Genomic DNA, 21,251 nt, shown 5'->3' with positions numbered 1-21,251 from the left:
AAAATAGGTAGGCAGGGATGGAAACAGGAAAAATAAATTAAAAGTATTGCATCTTCATACAAATACACTGAATTACAGGGGGAAATTTAATTCCAGTCATATCTGAGCTAAGATGAATCCAGCCTAGCAATTTCAAATCCACAGGACTCACATTCTGTGTATTTAACATCCAAATTATTTATTTCCTTTTCAAGAACAGTCAACTGGATCAAGTGGGCACTGTGACACTTAAGACAATCTGAATTATTCTTTTAAACACTGCCTCCATCAGCTCAAAAAGAAAAGGCTACCCAACACCTGAACCCATTAGGAAAAGCGCAAAAACAAAATTTGAGGAAGAAACCAACCTGTAAGTCAAATTTCTGTATCCTCATACGGTAGTAGTTTTCCTTCTATCTGGAACCCCTTCCAGTGGATTTCTGTCACTTTTTAAATGAAAGGGCAAATATTTAACAAGTGTTTAGGAGCTCACCTTAATTTCAATGCAACTTAACAAAAACAATCCATATGGTACTGAATGATACAGTTGGTACCGCAAACACCTGGGTCAAACAGCTTAAAGGCAAGCTTAAAAATTGGGGGAGACTTACACCCATCAAAGCCACAGAGCTGCCCCCTTAGTTGCAAGTCTAAAACAATTGTAAACTCATTCTAAAGTGGCATTCCCTCCACTGTGAGGAGAGGCAACACTGAATCACCTTTGCAAAGCTTGATCATGGCCTATAGCCAGCTGCTCGTCCCATGAGAACTGAGGAGAATGCAGACTCTGCTGTCCCCTTTTGCACAGCTAACTTCCTGAAGCTTCCAGAAGACACTGGAAGAGGGATATTCCCTTGCTATTTTTTCTTCTTCTTGCCCCGTTTGCCCCAACGTTGGTTGCCACCACTTCCTCCCCCCTCTCGCCTCTTTTCCCACGTGGGCATCGGGGGTTCAATCTCGCCTGGACGCCCGCCCCGGTCTGGAACGTCACCAATCATCAGCACCTGTAGGGAGGAAGGAGGGAGTTATTCCAGCAGCTAGCCACTGCAGGAAAGGAAGATGGTAAAACAAACAAGAAATCTAACTTAACTTCCTGTTTCCAAGGAGACAATACAATCAGAAATAGAAAGCTGGGGGTCAACACGGATTTAGCATGGCTTGCGTTAGTCAGCGGCAGGGGGTGGATGTATAGTTTGGCTCAATAAACAAGCCTACACTGTAAATCATGGGTGAGCAAGTGTGGGGATGAAGGGCCTATTTCCCCCAACAGACCACAGAAATACATACAACAATCTCAAGTATCTCTCATTGTAAAAGGTAAAGGTAATCCCTTGACATGAATGTCTAGTCATTACCGATTGCAGGGTGCAGTGCTCATCTCTGTTACTTAAGCCAAAGATCCAGCGTTGTCCAAGGACTCCTCTGGTGGTCAAGTGGCGAGCATGACTGCACCGAACACTGTTACCTTCCCACCGAAAATCACACTATTTTTCTTTAATGGAGTGAATGTGGGAATCTGGCGGTGAACTCAGAATCCACAAAGGTAGGACACAGGGGCCATATGCAGCCCACACTCTGCCCACCCCTGCTGTGCATTCACACACAAGTGTGGCTATCTGGGTCTTGTCACACACCCCTCAAACATCTGTGGGCCTTGGCATCTTTCTCCAGTCATACTCATATCCCTCCTGTCCCAGTTTGTCAGGGACAGTCCTGATTAATCTTCTGTTATCCCATTTTCTCCATTACTTTTAAAATGTCCTCCTCCTCCTCTCTCTCTCTCCCCATTTTCCCCCTTTGTCCTCAGCTTACTTCAATTGCTGCAAACCAAGTTCAAAATGCAGAAGTAGTTTGCACAAAAGTTAATTAAACGGGAAAGAGGAGACAAGGAGCAGAGTCTTGCCCATATCAGTAGATTGAAGCAATAGCAAACTGTTGCACCTGCACCTAGCTTTGTGTTCTTCCTCATTAATAACTTTGTCCCCTTGTCCACACTTTGATGATGCTTGGTCACATGTGTCCCGTTTTTCATCTGTGAAACTTTGGAGGATGTGTACCTTGTTTATTGCACAAGTGGTCTTATCCCGTAAAGCTCCACTGCTAGTCTTGATTATGCGTGAAAAGTCTTCTCTGGCTGCAAGCAAGTGGGCCAGGGTGATCTGGGAGTCATACACCCTCAAGGGTTTGAAGGCCTCTGTCATGGCTGTTCTACAATCCTACAGCAAGCATGAAAGGCAAGAAGGAAGGAAGAGAGGTTTTGGATACGTATCAGAAATGCCAATGACACATTTTTTAAAAAAAGTAACTTTAGGGATTTTGTCAGGATGATGCTACCAACCTGTGCTTTCCCTTCTTACCTTGGCCCTCTCAGACCAATGGAAGGATGCAACAGTGACATCAAGACGGGTGACCATCATCTGTTTCCGGCGCTGGTACTCTGTCTGCAGTGCTTTCTGGATGCTTGCCAATGTTTCCTAGAGATTTTATTTAGGGTGGAAGGGCAAGGAATGGATGACCATGTCATTTATGGAACACATCAATTACAAACCTGCCCATCTATGAAGTTGTTGGGAAAAAGCAATCCACCCCAAACTGAAGAGCAAAACGTATGACAGGCTATCTTCAAAAGCAAAACAAAACACTGGCAGCAGTTTCAGCGATTTGTCTTACCCATTCTTCAGAGGTAAGCGGGACCTTGAGGAGTGGTTCCATCTGCTCAGGGGGTAGTGTAGAAAGTGCCTCTGAAATCTAAGGGGGAGATCATAAGTTTAGCTGTTGCGAAGAGAAAAAGAAATAGCAAAGTATATTTTCAGACATAGCCAAAGGAAGGAAGGATGGGGAAGAAGAAACTTTTAGCCCTCTGTCCACATACGGCAGTGTCCCATTCTTTTGGGGAAAAATGGTTTTCAAACCTGTTTAGCTGGGAGAGGTGGCATGATAGCCATCTTTAAATATCTGAAGGGATATCATGTAGAAGAAAGAGTAAACTGGTTTTCCGCTTCTCCAGACACTAGAACATGACCAACTGGTTCAAATGACAAGAAAAGAAATTCTAGCTAAACATTAGGAAGAACTCCTTTACTGTAAGAGCTGTTCAACAGCTGAATAGATTGTCTGTAAAGGCAGTGGATTCTCCTTTTCTGAAGGTCTTTAAAAAGAAGTTGTATGGGAATCTTTAAGGAGTGTTTTAGTTGTGTATTCCTGCATGGCAGGGGGTTGGACTGTAAGCCCCTTGTGACCCCTTCCAATTCTATGAACAAAAATCCTCTCTTATTTCTTAGTGCTTTCAAGCACAGGGGTGACCAGAAATGCATCTGGGTTTTAACTTTTTATTGTGTTGTAAATGTGTTTTAACCTTTATATTTTTAACCATGCCACAGTGGGCACTCACCATGAAGGTGAAGTCTGGCTTGGTAGATGCTATATGGATCCTCATCTCAGTAATCTAGAGAACTGTTGCTGAATTGTTATTTTAACTTTTGTATTAATAGGGCTTTTTAAAGCTGTTAATTTCTAAGTTGTAAGCTAGCCTTGAGTGCAGTGCTGAAAGAAATGTGGGATATAAATGAAACCAACATGTCAGTGAAGGAGGTGCCATCAACATCCATCCAGTTCTAACCTTGGATTCTATGTCAGCCATCAGCTGATGGATGGAGCTTGTGGGATCTGGTTCCGCCATTCCCAGGGCCTGGCAGATATGGTGGATCTCACGCACAGCTTCACTGGCTTTGTCTTCTTCTTCTGCTGAGCGAGGTACTTTCCTTGCTTGGAGCCTGGCTGCAAGGAGCTCAGAGCTCAAGAAGTCTGCATGTGGGTAGGACAGGGAAGAAAACAGTTAAAATTAACATTTCACACTTCCTTTCTTATGTTTATATCCTACAGACACACAGTGCATAACTGCTCCCAGAGTGACTAATAGGGAAAGATAAAAATCATTAAAAAAACACACTACTACTCAAAGATGAAGGACGTGTAAAAATTAGTTTATTTAATCCCACCTGTTTCTCCAAAAAAAGTCTCAAGGGCTGCTTACAGAATAAAAGGAGATAATGAAATCATGTTACAGCTGTTTAAAAAAATACAAGAATTTAAGATTAAAATATTCAAGTATTTATAATAGAGTTTCTCAGCCAAGATTTACTGAATTCCTAAAAGTCTGAGAGGTTGGTAGGGGTGCCATAAGAGATTGTGATTAAAAACCAACATTTTCCAGCTGTAAATATAGTATTTTTATGCAGGGGTTCTCTGAAACCTGGACATTGTATCAAGGGTCCCTCCACAGTAAAAAGGTATAAACTCTTCCAGAACATGCCCACATAGCCCAAAAAACCCACAAAAAACTATCAGTGGGGTACTTAAGAATAGAAAATGGAGAAGGTATCATTCTCTGCTCTTCCTCCAAGATCCTGCATGTCTTCCTACCTCTTCCCTGAACTGGAAGTTGTTAATCTCCCATTCAGATGGGCCAACCATGTTGAATCAAAACAAAAATGATCCATTCTTAGTTGGATTCCACTTCAATGATACCTTTTCTACCTCTTTGCCTGTATGTTTTGATCTGTACCTGTTTCAATCTAATGTAAGCTGCCTGAATCTAGGAGAAAGACAGGATGCAAATGAATAATAATATTAAGAAGACAAAGAAGACAGAAGAGGAGAAGAAGTATCAGCAGTAATTCCATTAGTTCTATTACTGTTAATTATGAATATTTCTTAGGAGTTTCTCAATTATATTTTTCATGCCTGGACTTACACAGTAGCTGGAGGCAGTTCTCTGGGGTGCTGAGCCTGGCTGTGACATCCCCCTTTGTCAGCGAAGGATATGGGCAATGTAGCTCATTAAGGAGACCACTCACTTCAATCTGGAACGTCTCAGCATCCTCAGGACCTGAAAGAACAACAGCTCATAAACACCTTTACATCAAAAATGGTTTCTATGAAGCTTCTATGGCTACCAGTCATGGATTAGGATAAGATGAAGCCCTAAAGTGTAATCAGTTTAATAGGCCCTGTACCCTGTAAAACATAAAGGTATATACAGTAATTCTACCAGAATATATTACAGCCAGACCTTTGTATCTGTGGGGGATCCATTCCAGAACCCCACTTCCCATGGATATGAAAGAACACAGGATCTCAGGTCCCATCATCCCAAATGGTAGTGCATGCTGTCATCTTCTGGCCTGGGAAGGGGTGAAAAGGCTGGCCCATCTCCATCAGGGCTAGCCTCAAGAAGAGGAGTGTATTTTTATTTTCATGTATTTAATATTTATGTATTTTTATTGCTTTATTGCATCCGGATTCCTTGTAATTGGGCGGGCTATAAATAAATCATTTATTATTGTTATTATTAATATTATGCTAGTGTGGCCACATGCGTGCGCCACCATTTGTCATAATGGGGCTTGCCATCCGCGGATGCTCAATACGGGTGGCGAGGTCCCACTGTATTTAGAGGCCATCATGTACCATTAATAAACAGTATGTGCGCACATCGAGCACTGCTTTGTAATAACGTCAATGATTTCTTGTGTGTGTGGTGGTTGTGGTGGTGCGGAGTTTCCACCTAAGGAAATATTTTGCTCTACCTCACTTCTAAAATCAGGCTTCCTACCCTGAGTCGGACTCACATCCTCTTCCAGCGGGCAAAGGGTCCGAAGTTCAGAGACTAGCCAAGAGCAGAGCGCAGTGAACTGTGGGCTGGAGACACTGCCTTCCGCCACCTGGGCAAATGCCTCCATAGACAGGCACCTGGGAGGAAAGGGCAAAGACGACACACCCTTTAAAGAATTCACAACTAGCTTTACTGCCTCTTCTCACAACTCTCCATGGGTTTCCTCAGAGCCCTTCACACAGAGAACAAATTCAGGGATCAGGACGCGAGGGATGAACTCCATCAGGACTCGGCCTCCAGCGCCTCTCATTTTGAAAGTCAAACATTGAAAGCGAATGCTAGCGGAAAAACATCTCCTTTCCATGCCTCCAGTTTCCTTGTACAGTATACTTATCCAGTACTCCAGGTTGGAAAGGGAAGAATGAGGCAGCGCTGCATAGTTTGCTTGTATCCTATCAAACCGGTGAAGGACTTTCAGAAGTACACAAACAAAGGCTTCACTTAAACCTGTTTTCTATCCCCGAAGCTTCATTCGACTCCACAAAGGACAAACCATAGTTTTGATGTAAACCACGGTTTGGATACTGGTCTAACAATGCATCACAGCCAATAAACAAAAGTTACAATGTTTACATTCTAACAGTATTGTTATTATTATTGTTATTATTATCATCATCATCGTTTATTTGTGTATGGCGCTTTACATTAACAATCAAGTCAAACACATTAAAACCCGCCAAAGGGGTACAATCTAGAGGTAATAAAACATGAGTAATACAGTAATTATAAACAAATTATACTGATAATAGACATAGATAGATAGATAGATGAATAAGCAATTTTAATAAGTTTATTTAAAAAAAAGTCATTGGGTTTAAATCATGATTTAAACAAACCATAGTTGAAGTCAAAACTATGGTTTGTCAAACCATGGTTTAAAACAACTGTGGTTTAAGCCAAAGTATGGCTTGTCAAATTGTGGTTTAAAACAAACCATGGTTTAAACAAAGGTTTAAACAAAACTATGGCTTGTCAAATCGTGGTTAAAACAAACCATGGTTTAAGTCAAACTATGGCTTGTCGAATCATGGTTTAGAACAAGTCATGGTTAAAAACAAACCATGGTTTAAAAACAGCCAACCCCTGCCAAACGTTTGCACCCCCTTTCTTCACCTGATGGGGGCGCCCAAACTTTTCTTCCCTCCCAAATAACCGTAGGAAGACCCTCCTCACCCTTCTGCTCCATCTCCCTCCATCTTCTCTGTCTTCAGACTCCAGCCCAATACACCTCTGACTTCCTCGTTCCAAACGCGCATGCGCACCAGCTGCAGCTTCTCCTTCCATTGGTCTCGCGCTACAACCGGTCTCCTCCTTTCATTGGTCGTCTCCTCAACCAATGAGAGACTTCTCTGGCTAATTTTCTCCTCCCGCCTCCTCCTCCCCCTCCCACTGCCTGAAAGCCACGCCCATTCTCACCGTCCACCAATTAGAGTCCATTCTGAAACCGGCCGGCTGACGCACGCGCGCTCCGTTAAGCCCTTCCCCTCTTGGGTTGGCTGGACTCTGTCTTAGCAACAAGTAACGTGTCATCCCTCATCCAATGAGGATCCGCCTTGGCTGTTCCCCATGGCAACCAGCTAGAGTGGGAGGGGGGTGCTGTCAAACGCCACCCGCCGTCCAATCAGAACGTCCTCTTGCCACGTGATCTTCTGCCTGGCGAGCGGGGGCGGCTGCTGAAGAGAAAACCGTCTCAGTTCTCCTCAGGGCTTCGTAGAGTGTGAATAAGCCTTTGGTGTAGTGGGTCTGCGCATGTGCAGAGGTGTATCCTACACAGAACATAACCCTTCAATTATCTCAATTTGACCTCGATTAGCTGCTTTTAAAATGTCCCGCTTTCTCTCTTTCCCTCCCACTTTTTCCACTTGGCCTCAGTTTACCTCAGTTGCTGCAGAACTGCAAGGCTGGCTTTGCGCTCTGAGGAGGCGTCTACATTGTAGAAATCATACACTTTGACACCACTTTGGTCCAAAGCACACTGGAGAATTAATCCAGTTCGAGACTGCTTTAACTGCCCTGGCTCAGTGCTAGGGAATCCTGGGAATTGTAGTTTATTGTGGCACCAGAGCTCTCTGGCAGAGAAGGCTCAATGTCTCATGAAACTGCAGTTCCCAGAATTCCCTACCATTGTGTCAGTTAAAGTGTTCTCAAACTGGATTATTTCTCCAGTGTGCTTTGGAGTTTTAATTGCTGTGGCTCCATGATATGGAATCCTGGGATTTGTAGTTTCATGAGCTACGCCGGTATAAAACTACAAATCCCAAGATTCCATAGGATGGAGCTACAGCACTTAAGAGAGCCAGTGTGGCATAATGGTTTGAGCGCTGGACTATGACTCTAAAGACCAGGGTTCGAATCCGCACTCAGCTGTGAAACCCAATGGGTGACCTTGAGCTAGTCACACTCTCTCAGCCTCAGGGGAAGGCAATGGCAAACCTCCTCTGAACAAATCCTGTCATGAAAAACCAAAGGCAGCTTTGCCTTAGGGCTGCCATAAGCCGGAAATGACTTGAAGGCACACAAAAAGAACAGTAAATGCATCCTGAGGAGACCTACCTTGCCCTTCCTTCCCAGTAAGCTTATGTAAAAGCAAACTGCTGCGGTTCTCATAGCTTTCCTCCTCACAGACCACACTCTGAAGTTGACTGCAATCTGAAGACTCAGCTACAAGGCCTGCCTTGATCACATTGTGTGTTTGTGTGTTTTCACATGGACAGCAAACGCCATGGATGCTCAAGTCCCATTAAATACAGTGGCAGAGTAAGACGGTGTCCCTTTATATCAAACGGCAAAATTAAGGTCTGCATTTGGGAATAAACATTTTAGAAAAATGTAAACCATGGATGGTTGAATCTGTGGATAAAGAATCCATGGATACAGAGGGCTGACTGAATTTTTTTGTGTGTGTATTTGTGTGCGTATATACACACACACAGTCGCCCCTCTGTTTATATGGCCTTGGAATTCGCACCTTCACTTATGTGCAAGCGGCAAATGGAAGGACAACATAATGGGGCACATGTTTGCAGTGCGTGCCTACGCACACCTGCAGGCACACGCTACCATTCAAGCCTATGGGGCTTGAATATCAGTGAGTTTCTGTTTTTGCCCCAGGACAGATCCCCTGCAAAAATGGAGGGTCGACTGTATATGTATGTGTGTGTGTGTGTATGTACAAACATACACACATACAGTGGTGCCTCCACATTCACTGGGTTTAGGAGTGAAGGACCTCTGCAAATGTGACAAAACGACAAATTAAAAAAACACTATTCTTTTTACTTCAGTAAACACCTCTCTAGGCATCTCCTGGTACTCCAGGGCAACTCTATGGTCAACATCTGCCAGAGGACCTACAAATGCCTAGAGAAGTGTTTTTTCTATGAACGTCTAGGTTCTGCAGCACAACTCTATGGTCGACTTCCAGCAGAATTGCGCTGGAGGACTTGGAGATTGCTAGGGGGAACGAATTAATCAAAACAGCAAATGATCAAATCTGCAAACTGTGTGTGTGTGTATGTGTGTGTGCATATATGTATATATATATAGGGCCAAATAGAAAGCACACCACCTTTTGCACCCCCTGAAAACAAGAGACGAACGGAATACCAGGCTGTTTCTATGAGTCTCTCTCTCTCTCTCTCTGTTTTTTAATTTACAACATACATTTTTTAAATAACAGAGCATTCTCTTCCAGTGTCTTTTCTAGTATCCTTTTTTAAGAATCTTTTTTTTAAAATACACAGAAATTACAATACTGAATATACAAATCTGATAAAATACTTAAAACAGGATAAAAATCAGATTGGCAACCACACCAAAATAAAAATAAAACCATGTTTGCAAGTATTCTCTCCCTTTCCCTTGGCAGTTTGGCTTCCATTAACCCCCTCTTTTTTTAATTTATATCAAACAGAATGAAAACAGTCTCGGGCAGCAATATATAACACTCCTTGCGACGGTTTCTGTGATCTGGCATGGACATACAGATGCAAAGGTAAGAACAGCTTTGAAATGTGGACCACCGGACCTGTGTGCGACATTTGCAAAATCGGACACGAGACCGAGCTGGAAAAGGAAAACATGTGATGAATCCTCCTCCTTTTTCTTCAATTCCCTTTTCACAGACTGGTCCAGGGGTGACCTGGACGCAAGGCAAAGGGAAGGCTGTTACATAGGATGGAGTGCCATGGAAGTGCGGGAGATAATAGAATCATAGAGTTGGAAGTGACCCCAAGGGCCATCCAGTCCAACCCCATTCTGCCATGCAGGAACTCACAATCAAAGCACCACCATCCAGCCTCTGTTTAAAAGCCTCCAAAGGAGACCCCATCACACTCCAGGTCATCCTCTTCCACTGTCAAACAGCTCTTACTGTCAGGAATTTCTTCCTAATGTTGAGGTGGAATCTCTTTTTCTATAGCTTGAATCCATTGCTCTATTGGGTCCTAGTCTCTAGAGCAGCAGAAAACAAACTTGTTCCATCTCAATATGACATCCCTTCAACTATTTAAACACGGCTATCATATTCCTTCTTAACCGTCTCTTCTCCAGGCTAAACATACCCAGCTCCCTAAGTCTCTCCTCATAAGGCATGGTTTCCAGACCCTCCACCATTTTAGTCACCCACTTTTGGACACAGTTTCTAAAGATCCTTTTTAAATTGTGGTGCCCAAAACTGGACAGAGTATTCCAGGTGAGCCCTGGCCAAAGCAGACTAGAGTGGCACTATTACTTCCCTTGATCTAAACACTATACTTCTATTGACACAGCCTACAATTGCATTGGTTTTTTTAGCTGCCGCATAACACTTTTGATTCATGTTCAACTTGTGATCAACTAGGACTCTTAGATCCTTTTCAAATGTTATGCTAGGTGTCTCCCATCCTATATCTATGCATTTCCTTTTCTTTTTTTAGATAGCTAAATCTAACCTATGAGATCTAAGCTACTGCAGCTGGAGCATAATCTCCCATATGGGTTCTCCTTGGATTGACTGGGTACCATTCAGGAGTATGAGAAGCCCCATATTATTTAGGGCAGCATTACCTATTATTTGCAATGCTAGTATTGGGAATGGGAGAGGAGACTGCAAACCAGTGTCCCTCATGCTGTATTAGATGGTTAGCTCTCAGGGACGGGGTCTGTCCACCTCCTAGTTTCTTTGCAAAGTCTTGGTTGGAGGATTCTGGGAGTAATAAACCCCAATAGTAACATTTCCGAGCTCTGGTCCAATGCCCAATCCAAGATGTCTTGGGCCACACCTGTCCTGAAACCAGCTCACCATGGCCGCAGTGGAGAAACAATCCAGTTTGGCACCACTTTTTAACTGCCCTGGCTCCATGCTGTGGAATTCTGGGAATTGTAGTTGGTCGTGGCACCAGAGTGGAGCGGGGAGTTAAAGTGGCGTCAAACCGGATTATGTCTGCAGTGCAGGTGAGGCGCATGAAACAAAACCTGCTATTTTAGTGAGGGTTGCTTCTAGTGCTTAGAAATATTCCTCTAAGTGCACGGTTAAGACATTCGCATGTAAATCAAACAGAAAAACTGGATCATCATAAGAAACAGCCATAGAAATTTAACCACAGTGTTTGATGGGGAAGTAATGGCAAGGCAAAAATTGTTTCAGGCCTCTATAGATTGCGTGCATCTTCAGGCATCCTTTTTATTTCAAAGTGTCTCATCTCTATCCTGCTTTCTGTCTCTCATTGACTATTCACATGAGTGGTGAGACAGAAACTAACCTGTATACCACTGGCACATACCCCTTAAAGATATTTATAAGATTTAGGCACCTATCCTCTTAGAATGATGTGACTTAATGCTGCATCGACACTGCAGAAATAATCCAATTTGACATCACTTCAACTGCTATGGCTCAGTGCTGCGGAGGTCTGGGAATTATAGTTTGGTGAGGCGTTTAGCCTTCTCTGTCAGAGAGCTCAGGTGCCACAACAAACTACACTTTTAATTCCATTGCATTAAGCCATGGCAGTTAAAATGGTGTCTAACTGGATTATTTCTGCAGTGCAGATGCAGCCACAGTGTGCTTTGGAGATGTGGAATGCCACACCTATGTAGCTGGGATTCAAAAGGGATGTAGGTTCGCCTTGTTTTTCAATTAGAAACCTGTTACAGTGGTTTGTTAAATGATAACAATCCCTTTAATTCCAACTCTTCCAACGTCACACAGAACCACTTTTTGTACTGATGCCTTCAATTGCTACTCACTGGCTCTGTCTCAGTGTTTCGGCCAACGCAATAAGACCAGCAGTAATTTACATTAGAATAACCGAGATGAAAATAAATGTTAGAACCACAGTATCAAGCCTCCTGTTCAGAAATAAAATGGTATGTTATTAGGATTGAACAGGAATGCAAGCTTGGGATAGTTTAGTCAAAATGAAGAACTCTGAAAAGCCAATTTCTCTCCGTCCATCATATACGGCAACAGTGGTCCCATTTCGTGACTTTTTTAGGGTTGTGACACTTAGGCTGTGCTATACATTATAATAAATTCAAGAAAATGGAAGTATACCCTTCTTGTTTTTTCACTTGGCATAGCACCCATCTCTTCCTCTGATGCCGTAAGCCTTGTTTCCCCCCCACCTCATCCATCTCAGAATTAAAACCTTAACAAAGGCGCACACACACAAAAACTTACACACGTACGAACAGAAAGACTACAACGAGGGCCTCAAAACGTACCCTGTAAACCGAACCCTGTCTGCATAAACAATCAGATTAAAAGTGCATTGCTATAACTTGCACCAAACTATGTCTGTCCTAAGCTTACTCTTCAGCCATTAAGAAAATCCACAAAGCCTTATAGCTTTCTCAATATATAGTTATGAGTAATATGGCATGCCAGTGTAGGGGTACTCTGGGATATGTAGTTCTAATCTCAGAGACTTCTAGGATGACCCTCTATCAAATTCCCAGAATCCCCCAGCCTGGGAGATTCTGGGAGTTGAGTAGTCCAAAAAACTAACTTTTCCCAAGCTCTGACTGAAAACCTCTGACTGGCTTTTGCTTGGCAACTGTCATTTCATATGGCAAGTTTGCATGGCTCCTTGTTTTTCTCTGTACCCTTTACCAAAAACTTGACTGACGGCCCTGAGGTACCAGCAAGGGAATTTGGCACAGTTTATCTTATTCGGGGGCACACGAGCGGCTGGTATCCACCTTCCAGTTGATAAAAACAGAGGGGAGAGGAAAGACTAAGTGCCATACAAGGTATCACCATTGGAACACAGCTGAGCAGCCGCATTTGAATGGCAAGGCCACACATATACATAATAAGCAACACTTTCTGGTATTCCCTCTTCTAAGATAATCATTAAAGGAATGGGAGCCTTCTTCGGGTTTTCGCTCTGGGAAATGTAGAAGTTGCCTGCCGGGTGCCATCAGAAGGCCTCTGACTAGGTCTTGCCGAGTGAACATCTTGTGCAAACTACAAGTGCTACACAAGTAAGTGATGATCCACCAAACCAAACCACCCACTCCTGAGCAGAGCTTAGTATCTTTGTCTGGTGGGTGTTTAAAAACACCATGACCTTCAAGACATGACTTTGGGAGGCAGGAAAATCATGGCACACCTACCTCACTGAGCACTCATCCTTTTCATTTCTCCCCAAACTAATTCACTTCTTTTCTTTAAAACAAACAGAAAAACAAAAAGACAGTGCTAGTAACCCGTTCTCTCCCCCATAACAACATCTCATTGAGAAGCCCACTATAAATATTCAGCTGTGTTTCCTTGGTCTGTCCTTTCTTGATTGTGTTCCCCCCCCTTGACCATTTTGTTGTAAAAAGCCCCCCCCCCTTGTTGAAACTGGAAAATGAAAACAAAACAAAACAGGTATTCCACCATTCTGCTTCAGAAGCAATGCTCTTTCCCCCAAAACTGGCATAAAAGAGGTGGGGGGAAACGGAAAGAGATCCGAGGGTGCGGGGAGAGATGGGGAAGAGGATCACAAGCTCCCCTGGCAAACCTTTGGCTTTGTGGAAAGCCACAGGTGTATGCCGGTTGTCGCCCCCGTGGTAAAAGTGAACTCCCCATGTCGGACCCTGGCGGCTTCACCGCACGGCCTTGTGCTTGCCTCCGCAGCAGCCGCAATGCTCGCCGCACCAGTGGCAGGCATGGAGGGGCAGATAGCAGCACATACAAGGAACCACGAGGGAAAGGGTGACCAAGGCCATCCAGCGGATGCAGAAGTGAGGGTGGCCAGTGTCGCACGAGCAAGGGTCCGAATATTCCCCTTCCGAGTCCGACATGCAGTGGTACAGCATGCTCTCGGCACACCACATGCAGGTGAATTGATAGACGCAGCGGCCAATAGGGTCGGGGGCATCCTGGCACTGCCCACGCCCGTTCTCCTCGTTGTTAAAGACGTCCCGGCAGTAGACGCACCGAGAGGGCACAGTGTCCTCCTCCAAGCCCGCAGCCCCAAGCGGGGACGGTTGCTGCTGCTCCTTGAGTGGCTTGTGTTTGGGGGGCGAAGGGGCGCCGTGGATCCGGCAGGAGGGAGAGGCCTTGGGGTCCTTGAGCCGCCCCTCGGCCCCGGGCGGGAAGCTATATTCCTTCTCCCTCGAGGACTTCCCGCCTCCACCGCCCTTCTTGAAGTGGACGCACATGTCGATCTTATCGGGGTCCGGTTGGTGCTTCTGGACTACAGCCCGGCGGTAGTCCTCATAGCCTTTGGTCACCCAGAGGTCTCTGCAAGGAGTGATGCTCTCCAATTCCTCCTCATCCGGGAGGGTCAACTGCTGCAAGGGCTGAGGCTGGGCCTGCTGCATAGGAAAGAAGACAGCAAAAAATGACATCTTTTTCTTCAAATCTCTCCTTGGTCACAATCCTTTCTGCTACCCTTCAGACAAGATACTCTGAATCCAACCCACTTTAGTTTGAGGATAAAATCAAGGGGGGGGGGAACACATTTATGGCTGGCTGGATACAGGGATGACAACGAAAATGGATAGTAAGGGAGCTGATTGGCTGGTTGCTAAGCAACTATTAAGTGCTTCCTTCCCAAGAGCAAAAATGTCTTGCTAGACCATGAGGAAGCCTGACGCAGATCCAGGAAGAAAGGGGCAAAAGCTTTCTCCATGGCCTATAAAAAGTCTGGTGTGCCAGGGAAGTAGGAATACTGAGATCACAACAACGTAGGCTGCATCTATACTGCAGAATTAATACAGCTTGACACGGCTTTCCCAGGATTCCATAGGATGGAGCCATGACAGTTAAAGCAGTGTCATGCTGCATTAATTCTGCACCACGCCAGCAGCCTTAGTTACCATCCTATATTAGAACATCATTCCTATAATAAACACTTTAGTTTGTTTCTCTAAACTACTGGTGTCTTTACTGACCAACATATATATTTACAATTAAAAACAAAACAAAACAGTATCTCTAAAAACAACAAATGTCACACAATGGAAGAGTTATTTAACATGTTATACGTTGTTTCTTTTAAAGATTAATTTTAAAGTATCAATTCCATCTAGCTCATCTAAATTTAGCTATGTACTTCTCATTCAATCCTATTGAATTTCTTGGTGTCTTAGGTCCAAAACACACTGCAGAAATAATCCAGTTTGAGACCGCTTTAACTGCCCTGGCTCAATGCTAGGAAATTCTGGGAATCGTCGTTCTGTGAGACATAAAGCCTTCTCTGTCAGAGAGCTCTGGTGCCACAATAAAGGAAAATTCCCAGGTTTCCCTAGTACTGAGCCAGGGCAGTTGAAGCAGTATCAAACTGGATTATTCTACAGTGTGTTTTGGACTCAGTCACCATAAGACTACTCATTATTTTCATTGTTTTCCCTGCTATTTATTTGTCCTCTTTAATCAGGATCTCTAACCAACTGCCTGCATTCTCTGTTGCAGCACAGGTTTGGAGAGCCTTCCCAAGAAAGCAGGGGTCCTTGAAATAAGTGCCTCCATTAACCCAGAAGCTGCTGAAATGGAACGCCTCCCCTCCGATACGTACCGATCCGGCTGACCCTGCTCCCTTTGGTGTGCTGAAGGAGAACTCTTCTGAGACGGGTGAACGCATGTAGCAGCTGGACGAGGACTCACTGGTTACAATAGTGATGGGTTTGGGAAGCATTTCCTTCTGGCTGTTGGATGAGGACTCGCTGTCTGTGTGCACCTAGAGAGAAGAGACACTGCTGAGAAGGTACGCTTTCCCGAGGGAGTCTCCTCCATTCACCACATCCAGAACCTGGGGAAATTATTTTTTGGACTGCAGCCCCCCCCCCCCCCCCCAAAACTAAAATGGCTGTTGTTTGATGCAAGTTAGGATTTTACTACGGCCTCTAAAAATATGAAGGCTGCCTGTATGGAAAGGGAAGAAGAGTTATGTAAAGTCCCGAGACACCTTGGATACTGGAGATCAGATCCAAATTATCTGCAATTTCCAACCAGAGTTGGAAAATTTACTCTTTGACTCATTGGACAAATTTTGGGAATTGTGGTTCAAAATATAACTTTTCCAAACTCTGCACCAGAGCCTGCCTTCTGAAATTTCATTAGATATTTGACACAAGCTTGCTTTCAAACCTACATTGATCTACATATGGCACAGAAACTTACTTTTTAAATAAAACTAAAAAACTGAACTCAGTTTTTGTGGCTGGTACCAAATCTTGCTCAAGATTAAGCTTGATCTTACTTTGACATATCCTGAAATCAGAAAACAGACTTACTGCAAGAGCTTCGTCCTTCCCTTCGGCTTCATCCTGACAGGAGGAGGAAGTAGAGGAAGGTGAGAGGGAACCTGAGAGGAAGAAATAGGGGAATAATAACCCAACACATAAAATCAGACTACCAAGGAAACCCTATTTAAAACAGCAAGCCTTATATAAATCATAGTAATAATGCTCATAATTATTACATAGCATTTACGTAGTTCTTTTCAAGTATTATTAATCACAGTCATCTTTACAATAAGGGCAGGGAACCTCTTGCGGCCCAAAGACCTAATTCAATTCCAGCAAAGTTCCTGAGAGTTGTATTCTAATGGTGGATGGTTCCAAAGGCAAAAGCAATGGGTCCAAAACCAGTAGCCTGTTTTAGCTTAAAGCTCTTACTGGTTGTAGCTAAAAGCCTTAGGAGAGGCATTTTTAGAATGGGGAAATCTTCTTACTAAATTGGGGAAACCTTCATACTAAATCTGGGAAACTCAATTCACAATGGTCTCACAGGAAAAGGATATGGCCACATGGGAAAGTCCAATACCACAGCCAAAGGTTCATCATTTCTTTCCAACCACCTTCTTACAAGGTAGGCCAGTATAATCGACACCCCCACATTGCTGATGCAGAGACAACAATGAGGCTGAAAGATATACCTTATGGCAGGGGTGCATGCTGCTCCCAAAATACATTTGCAGCTCCTAAATGTCCACAAAACCCACATTTTTTTTAAAAAAAGTGTGGAATCTGTGGGCATTTTGATCCAAAACCCACACCAAATATTGGTGTTGGATGCCCTCCTGTATCCTCCTACACCTCCCAAGAACCTTAACTACTGCAAAGGTATTTCCCTGTGTGGCCCCATATTAGCCACAATGGCAACTGGAAGCAATACCATATCATCTCCAGGCATGATTTGGGATGTAATACAGCTAAATATCGTGATTGTTTGGGGACAGGTGCAGCCTGTAGGAAGTTGGAGGGTGAAAATGGTTGCTTGACACCCTCCATACAGTTATAAACCCCGTCTCACCCTTCAGGCCATGTAGTGAGTCTGTGATGGAGTCAACCTTTGAACCTGGGACTTCTCACCTCATGGGTGGGGTATGCCTGAGAAGAATGGAAATCCTTCACACATATACACACACGTGTGACCATCATTTTGGGGTGAGGTTCTCTCCCCCACTTAATCTGTGAGCTGCCAATTTTGTTGCTTCCCCCTTTCTCTCTGTCAGCCCCTATCCCCCAGTAATTCATCACAAGACTCCTGCCCCCGTCCTTCACCCACCCACCCTCTGCTTTTCTGCTGCCCCCTCTTCACCTTCAGCGATCTCCTCCAGGGCAGTCTGCACTCCCCTCTCGAAGGCCACAGCATCTGCGGGGCTCTGGAAAGTGAGGCCAAACTTGTTGTCCCCCACTTTCCAGTGGTGAAAAATGGGGTTCACTTTGTTGTAGACAAGGTCCCTCTTCAGTGTGCACTCCAAGATGGTCTGCAAGGGGGAAGAGAGGAGAGTCATGAGAAAGGCTCTGTAGCCATTAATGTGGTTGCCTATAGACATCTGCCTGGACCAAATGTTGGGAGCAACTGACTTTACACTCATTCACTCTCTCTTTTTCACTTTCTCTCTTTCTCTCTCTCTCACACCACTGAAGTGGAAAGCCCTGTCCTACACAAGCCGTACATACAATTAGTAACTTTTACAGGCAGTTTGTTACACTTTTAAAAAGGTAACTATTTGCTTTCCCTGCTTCCCAAAAATAATTAAGTTACTCAAAGGTAACAGTTGCTTTTCATTTTAAAAAAAAACCTGAATGGAATTTAGGGATACCTTATGAAGTGTCTTGCTAGTTAATGGGATGGTATGGAATTTAGTCTAAAACTTAAGATGTTGAACTTTATCACCAGAATAGATTTGGCCTCAAACTACCGATGTCCAGTTTAAGCCCTGGGGTGGATTCACCATTCCCCTGACATGAAAACCACTGGCTGACGCTGCTTTAATTCTTGCAGGAATGAATTAATTACAGATTCAGATTAATATGCATAGAGATTTTCTAGCACCTTTGAGACTAACTGGGGGGAAAAAGAAGAAGTTTGTAGCATGAGCTTTCATAGACTTTAGTCTACTCCTTCAGATGTTTATGGTGGAGTGGAAGCCAGGTACAGACAGGAGTGCAGGAGTTTAAGTGAGGATTAGTTATTTGCTACCTGAACTCTGCTTCACATCCAAACGAGACACCATCTTTGCCCCCGTCACCTCCTACCACCTCCGTCAAGGAAGACCTTTTGGAAGCAAAGTAGGTTTTGTTTCATGTAATGGCCCTGTCTTCAGGCTGCCCACCAGGTCTCACCGTCTGGTCTCGGAGGCGTTCCCCACTGATCAGGTACTGGCGATGCCGTCCTTCCTCGGGGTGTCGGACTTTGCAGATCATCACGTGGCTCAGGCCGCCGCCACCCATGGGCACCCAACCCCCGCTCGAGTCGTCTCGGGTCATCACCACAGCCCGCACCCGAACCATGTAACTGGGAAGGAAAAGAGAGGAAAAGGACAGTCAGAGAAGAAATCTCTGGCAAGCCACACGGCCATCAGATGGGCCTGCTGTCAACTGATGGAAAACGCCACTCACCTCAAACTCACAACTCACCTATCCATAGCACATAGAAGCATAGAATAAAATCACAGAATAGGAAGAGACTCTATCTGGCTGTAGCTCACTTGGAATGATAGACTCATAGAGTTGGAAGAGACCACAACAGCCATCCAGTCCAACCCCAATCTGCCATGCAGGAACTCACAATAAAAGCATCCCTGACAGATGGCCATCTGGCCTCTGTTTAAAGACCTCCGAGGAAGGAGACTACATTACACTCCAAGGGAGTGTGTTCCAATGTTGAACAGCTCTTACTGTCAGGAAGTTCTTCCTAAAGTTGAGGAGGAATCACTTTTGCTGTAGCTTGAATCCACTGCACTTAGTCTCTGGAGCAGCAGAAAACAAGCGTTCTCCATCCTCAATATGACACCCCTTCAAATATTTAAACATGGATAGCATGTTGCCTCTCAACTTTCTCTTCCCCAGGCTAAACACACCTAGCTGCCTAAGCTGCTCCTCACAGGGTATGGTTTCAGACCTTTCACCATTTTGATCATCCTCCTCTGGACATGTTCCAACTTCGCAAAATCCTCGAATTGTTCTTGAACCAGAACTGGACACAGCATTTCAAATACTCCATACATCCTCCAACATTTCATAGAAGAAAACGTTCAAACAGGCAACATCACCTATCCCTCTTGAGTTTAACTTGCAACTGGAGATATTGATACTAGGCCTACCTGATAAGGTTGTTGAACAGATTAGCAAGATCTGTAAAGCCACATGTGGTGGCTGGGGAAGTACCAAGTAAACATTAAATGCCTACCTAAATACTGTAAAGGTACCAGATCCTGTCCGACCTTAGAAAATAAGCAGGGTCAGGCCTGGTTAGTACTTGGATGGGAGACTGTCAATGGACACCAGATACTACAGGCTATATTTCAGGAGAAGGAACTGGACAAGAGAGCCACTGTGATGTGCTCTGAATGTTGTACTACAACTCTGGAAACCAGGGTTCAATTTCTCGCTCGGCCATGAAACCCACTGGGTGACCTTGGGCAAGTCACACTCTCTCATCCTCAGAGGAAAGCAATGCCAACCTTCCTCTGAACAAACCTTGCCAAGAAAACCCCATGGTTTAGTGTGGTCATTAAGTCAGTAACGACTTGAAAGCACACAACACACACACATAATTGACAAAGCCACCTCTGAATATGTCTTGTCTAAGAAAACCCTATGAAATGCATGGGGTTGCCGTACGTTTACGGGTGACCTAAGAGCACACACACGTGCGCACATACATAAGCATTATATATTGTTGTGACATCTTCTTAAACTGTCTATATGGGAAGCATGGGGTTAGGAATATTTGCTTTTCGGAAGTAACATAGCAAGCTTTTTTATCCCCTGGACAAACCATCCAGAAGAGATTTTTCACATCACCCTCAGAAAACAACAGACAATGAGTGAACCTGGGACACTCTGCAGTTAAAGGCAGTATTACTCCAGTGAGCTCCAGTCAAATGGCTACCTAGAACAAAAATTCAGCTGTCTTTCTGCAACTTCTTCCCACTGTCCATCATGATCATTATTATCATTATTCCGCCCTTTTCCCAAACCTGGGAGTCAGGGCAGCTTACAATATTTAAAAACAATACATGATCCATTATCCACTATCCCCAAACACAGTAAAGCCTTGCCTGTCAAGTATTAAGCAAACTCCTGGTCTAAGCTGCTTCTCCTAGCAAGCAGGTGATTTTCAGAACCTTGCTTGAAATGTTAATCATTGAAGCATTCAGGGCACAGGAGGGGGCTATTTGAAGCCAGGGCAGGCAGAGGATGCTGGGTTTGATTTTCCAGAAAGAGCTAACAGAAGGCTATGGATGTAGTTAAAGACGTCTGTGGCATACGACAGTGAGCAATGAGTGCACCATGCCAGGGCATAAACGCTGAGGTTTCATGTGTGGCGAAGCAACAACCGAGTGTGGTCCCAAAGGCAAATGTTCCTAATGAGGAAGAACAGACAAGCTAGGAAAGGCTGCAGCAATTTGCTTTTGCCTGAGCTGACGAAGAAAGGTCAGCTTCTGCCCCCTCCTCTCCTTTCCCCCTTCTTTTGCTCTCTGAACTCAGTTTGCAGCAACTTGAAGTAAGCTGAGAATGGAAGAGGAAAGTGGTAGGAGGAGGAGAGAAACAGAGACATTTTAAAAGCAGCTGGAAAAGTGGGACAAGAGGACTGTCCATGCTAAATTGGGACATTTGGAGGACATGCCAGTGGCACATGAGTAGCAACATAGGACATGTGGTGGCA

General features: G+C 44.3%; 2 protein-coding genes across 6 annotated transcripts in view; both read right to left on the bottom strand.

The window, feature by feature from the left end:
• Positions 1-152: 152 nt before the first annotated feature.
• LOC149304562 (protein FAM98A-like) lies at positions 153-6,904 on the bottom strand. 2 transcript variants are annotated; one of them, XM_089479527.1, is made up of 8 exons: positions 6,827-6,904; positions 5,594-5,730; positions 4,733-4,867; positions 3,599-3,783; positions 2,650-2,727; positions 2,337-2,453; positions 2,037-2,195; positions 153-983 (listed from the first exon to the last, which is right to left on the bottom strand). In XM_089479527.1, exons 1-8 carry the CDS (start codon positions 6,847-6,849, stop codon positions 837-839), a joined length of 981 nt encoding a protein of 326 aa, XP_089335653.1. In that variant the 5' UTR covers positions 6,850-6,904; the 3' UTR covers positions 153-836. The 2 variants fall into 2 exon arrangements, with proteins under 2 accessions (XP_089335653.1, XP_089335654.1); XM_089479528.1 differs by lacking the exon at positions 5,594-5,730 and having other exon boundaries at positions 6,827-6,889.
• A 3,269-nt stretch (positions 6,905-10,173) lies between these two features.
• Positions 10,174-21,251, bottom strand: part of LOC149304561 (sprouty-related, EVH1 domain-containing protein 1-like) — a 25,794-nt gene continuing 14,716 nt past the window's right edge. For 3 of the 4 annotated variants that reach the window (XM_089478366.1, XM_089478367.1, XM_089478364.1), the window contains exons 2-6: positions 18,704-18,875; positions 17,673-17,841; positions 16,364-16,434; positions 15,646-15,807; positions 10,174-14,443 (exon numbers count right to left, since the gene is read on the bottom strand). In XM_089478366.1, coding sequence (XP_089334492.1) covers positions 13,730-14,443; positions 15,646-15,807; positions 16,364-16,434; positions 17,673-17,841; positions 18,704-18,871 — 1,284 coding nt within the window. In that variant the 5' untranslated portion in view covers positions 18,872-18,875 and the 3' untranslated portion in view covers positions 10,174-13,729. The remainder of the gene's footprint in view (positions 14,444-15,645; positions 15,808-16,363; positions 16,435-17,672; positions 17,842-18,703; positions 18,876-21,251) is intronic. The other variant, XM_089478365.1, reaches the window with a different exon arrangement.

The sequence above is a fragment of the Sceloporus occidentalis genome, unplaced genomic scaffold (assembly GCF_023333645.1).
Source record: "Sceloporus occidentalis isolate IW3139 unplaced genomic scaffold, rSceOcc1.0.p SCAF_13, whole genome shotgun sequence".
In the NCBI taxonomy this organism is placed as follows: Eukaryota; Metazoa; Chordata; class Lepidosauria; order Squamata; family Phrynosomatidae; genus Sceloporus; species Sceloporus occidentalis.
The sequence above is the reverse complement of the archived record's forward strand: the minus strand, read 5'-3'. Positions and strand labels throughout refer to the sequence as shown.

What these genes read in the sequence shown, in the direction of transcription:
- LOC149304562 (XM_089479527.1), bottom strand. Translation starts at nt 6,849, where the DNA reads ATGGAGGGAGATGGAGCAGAAGG. An exon ending in GGATGTGAGTCCGACTCAGG is followed by an intron (nt 4,868 to 5,593) that starts GTAGGAAGCCTG and finishes TTGTTCTTTCAG; the next exon opens with GTCCTGAGGATGCTGAGACG. An exon ending in TGGCTGACATAGAATCCAAG is followed by an intron (nt 2,728 to 3,598) that starts GTTAGAACTGGA and finishes TCTCCCCCTTAG; the next exon opens with ATTTCAGAGGCACTTTCTAC.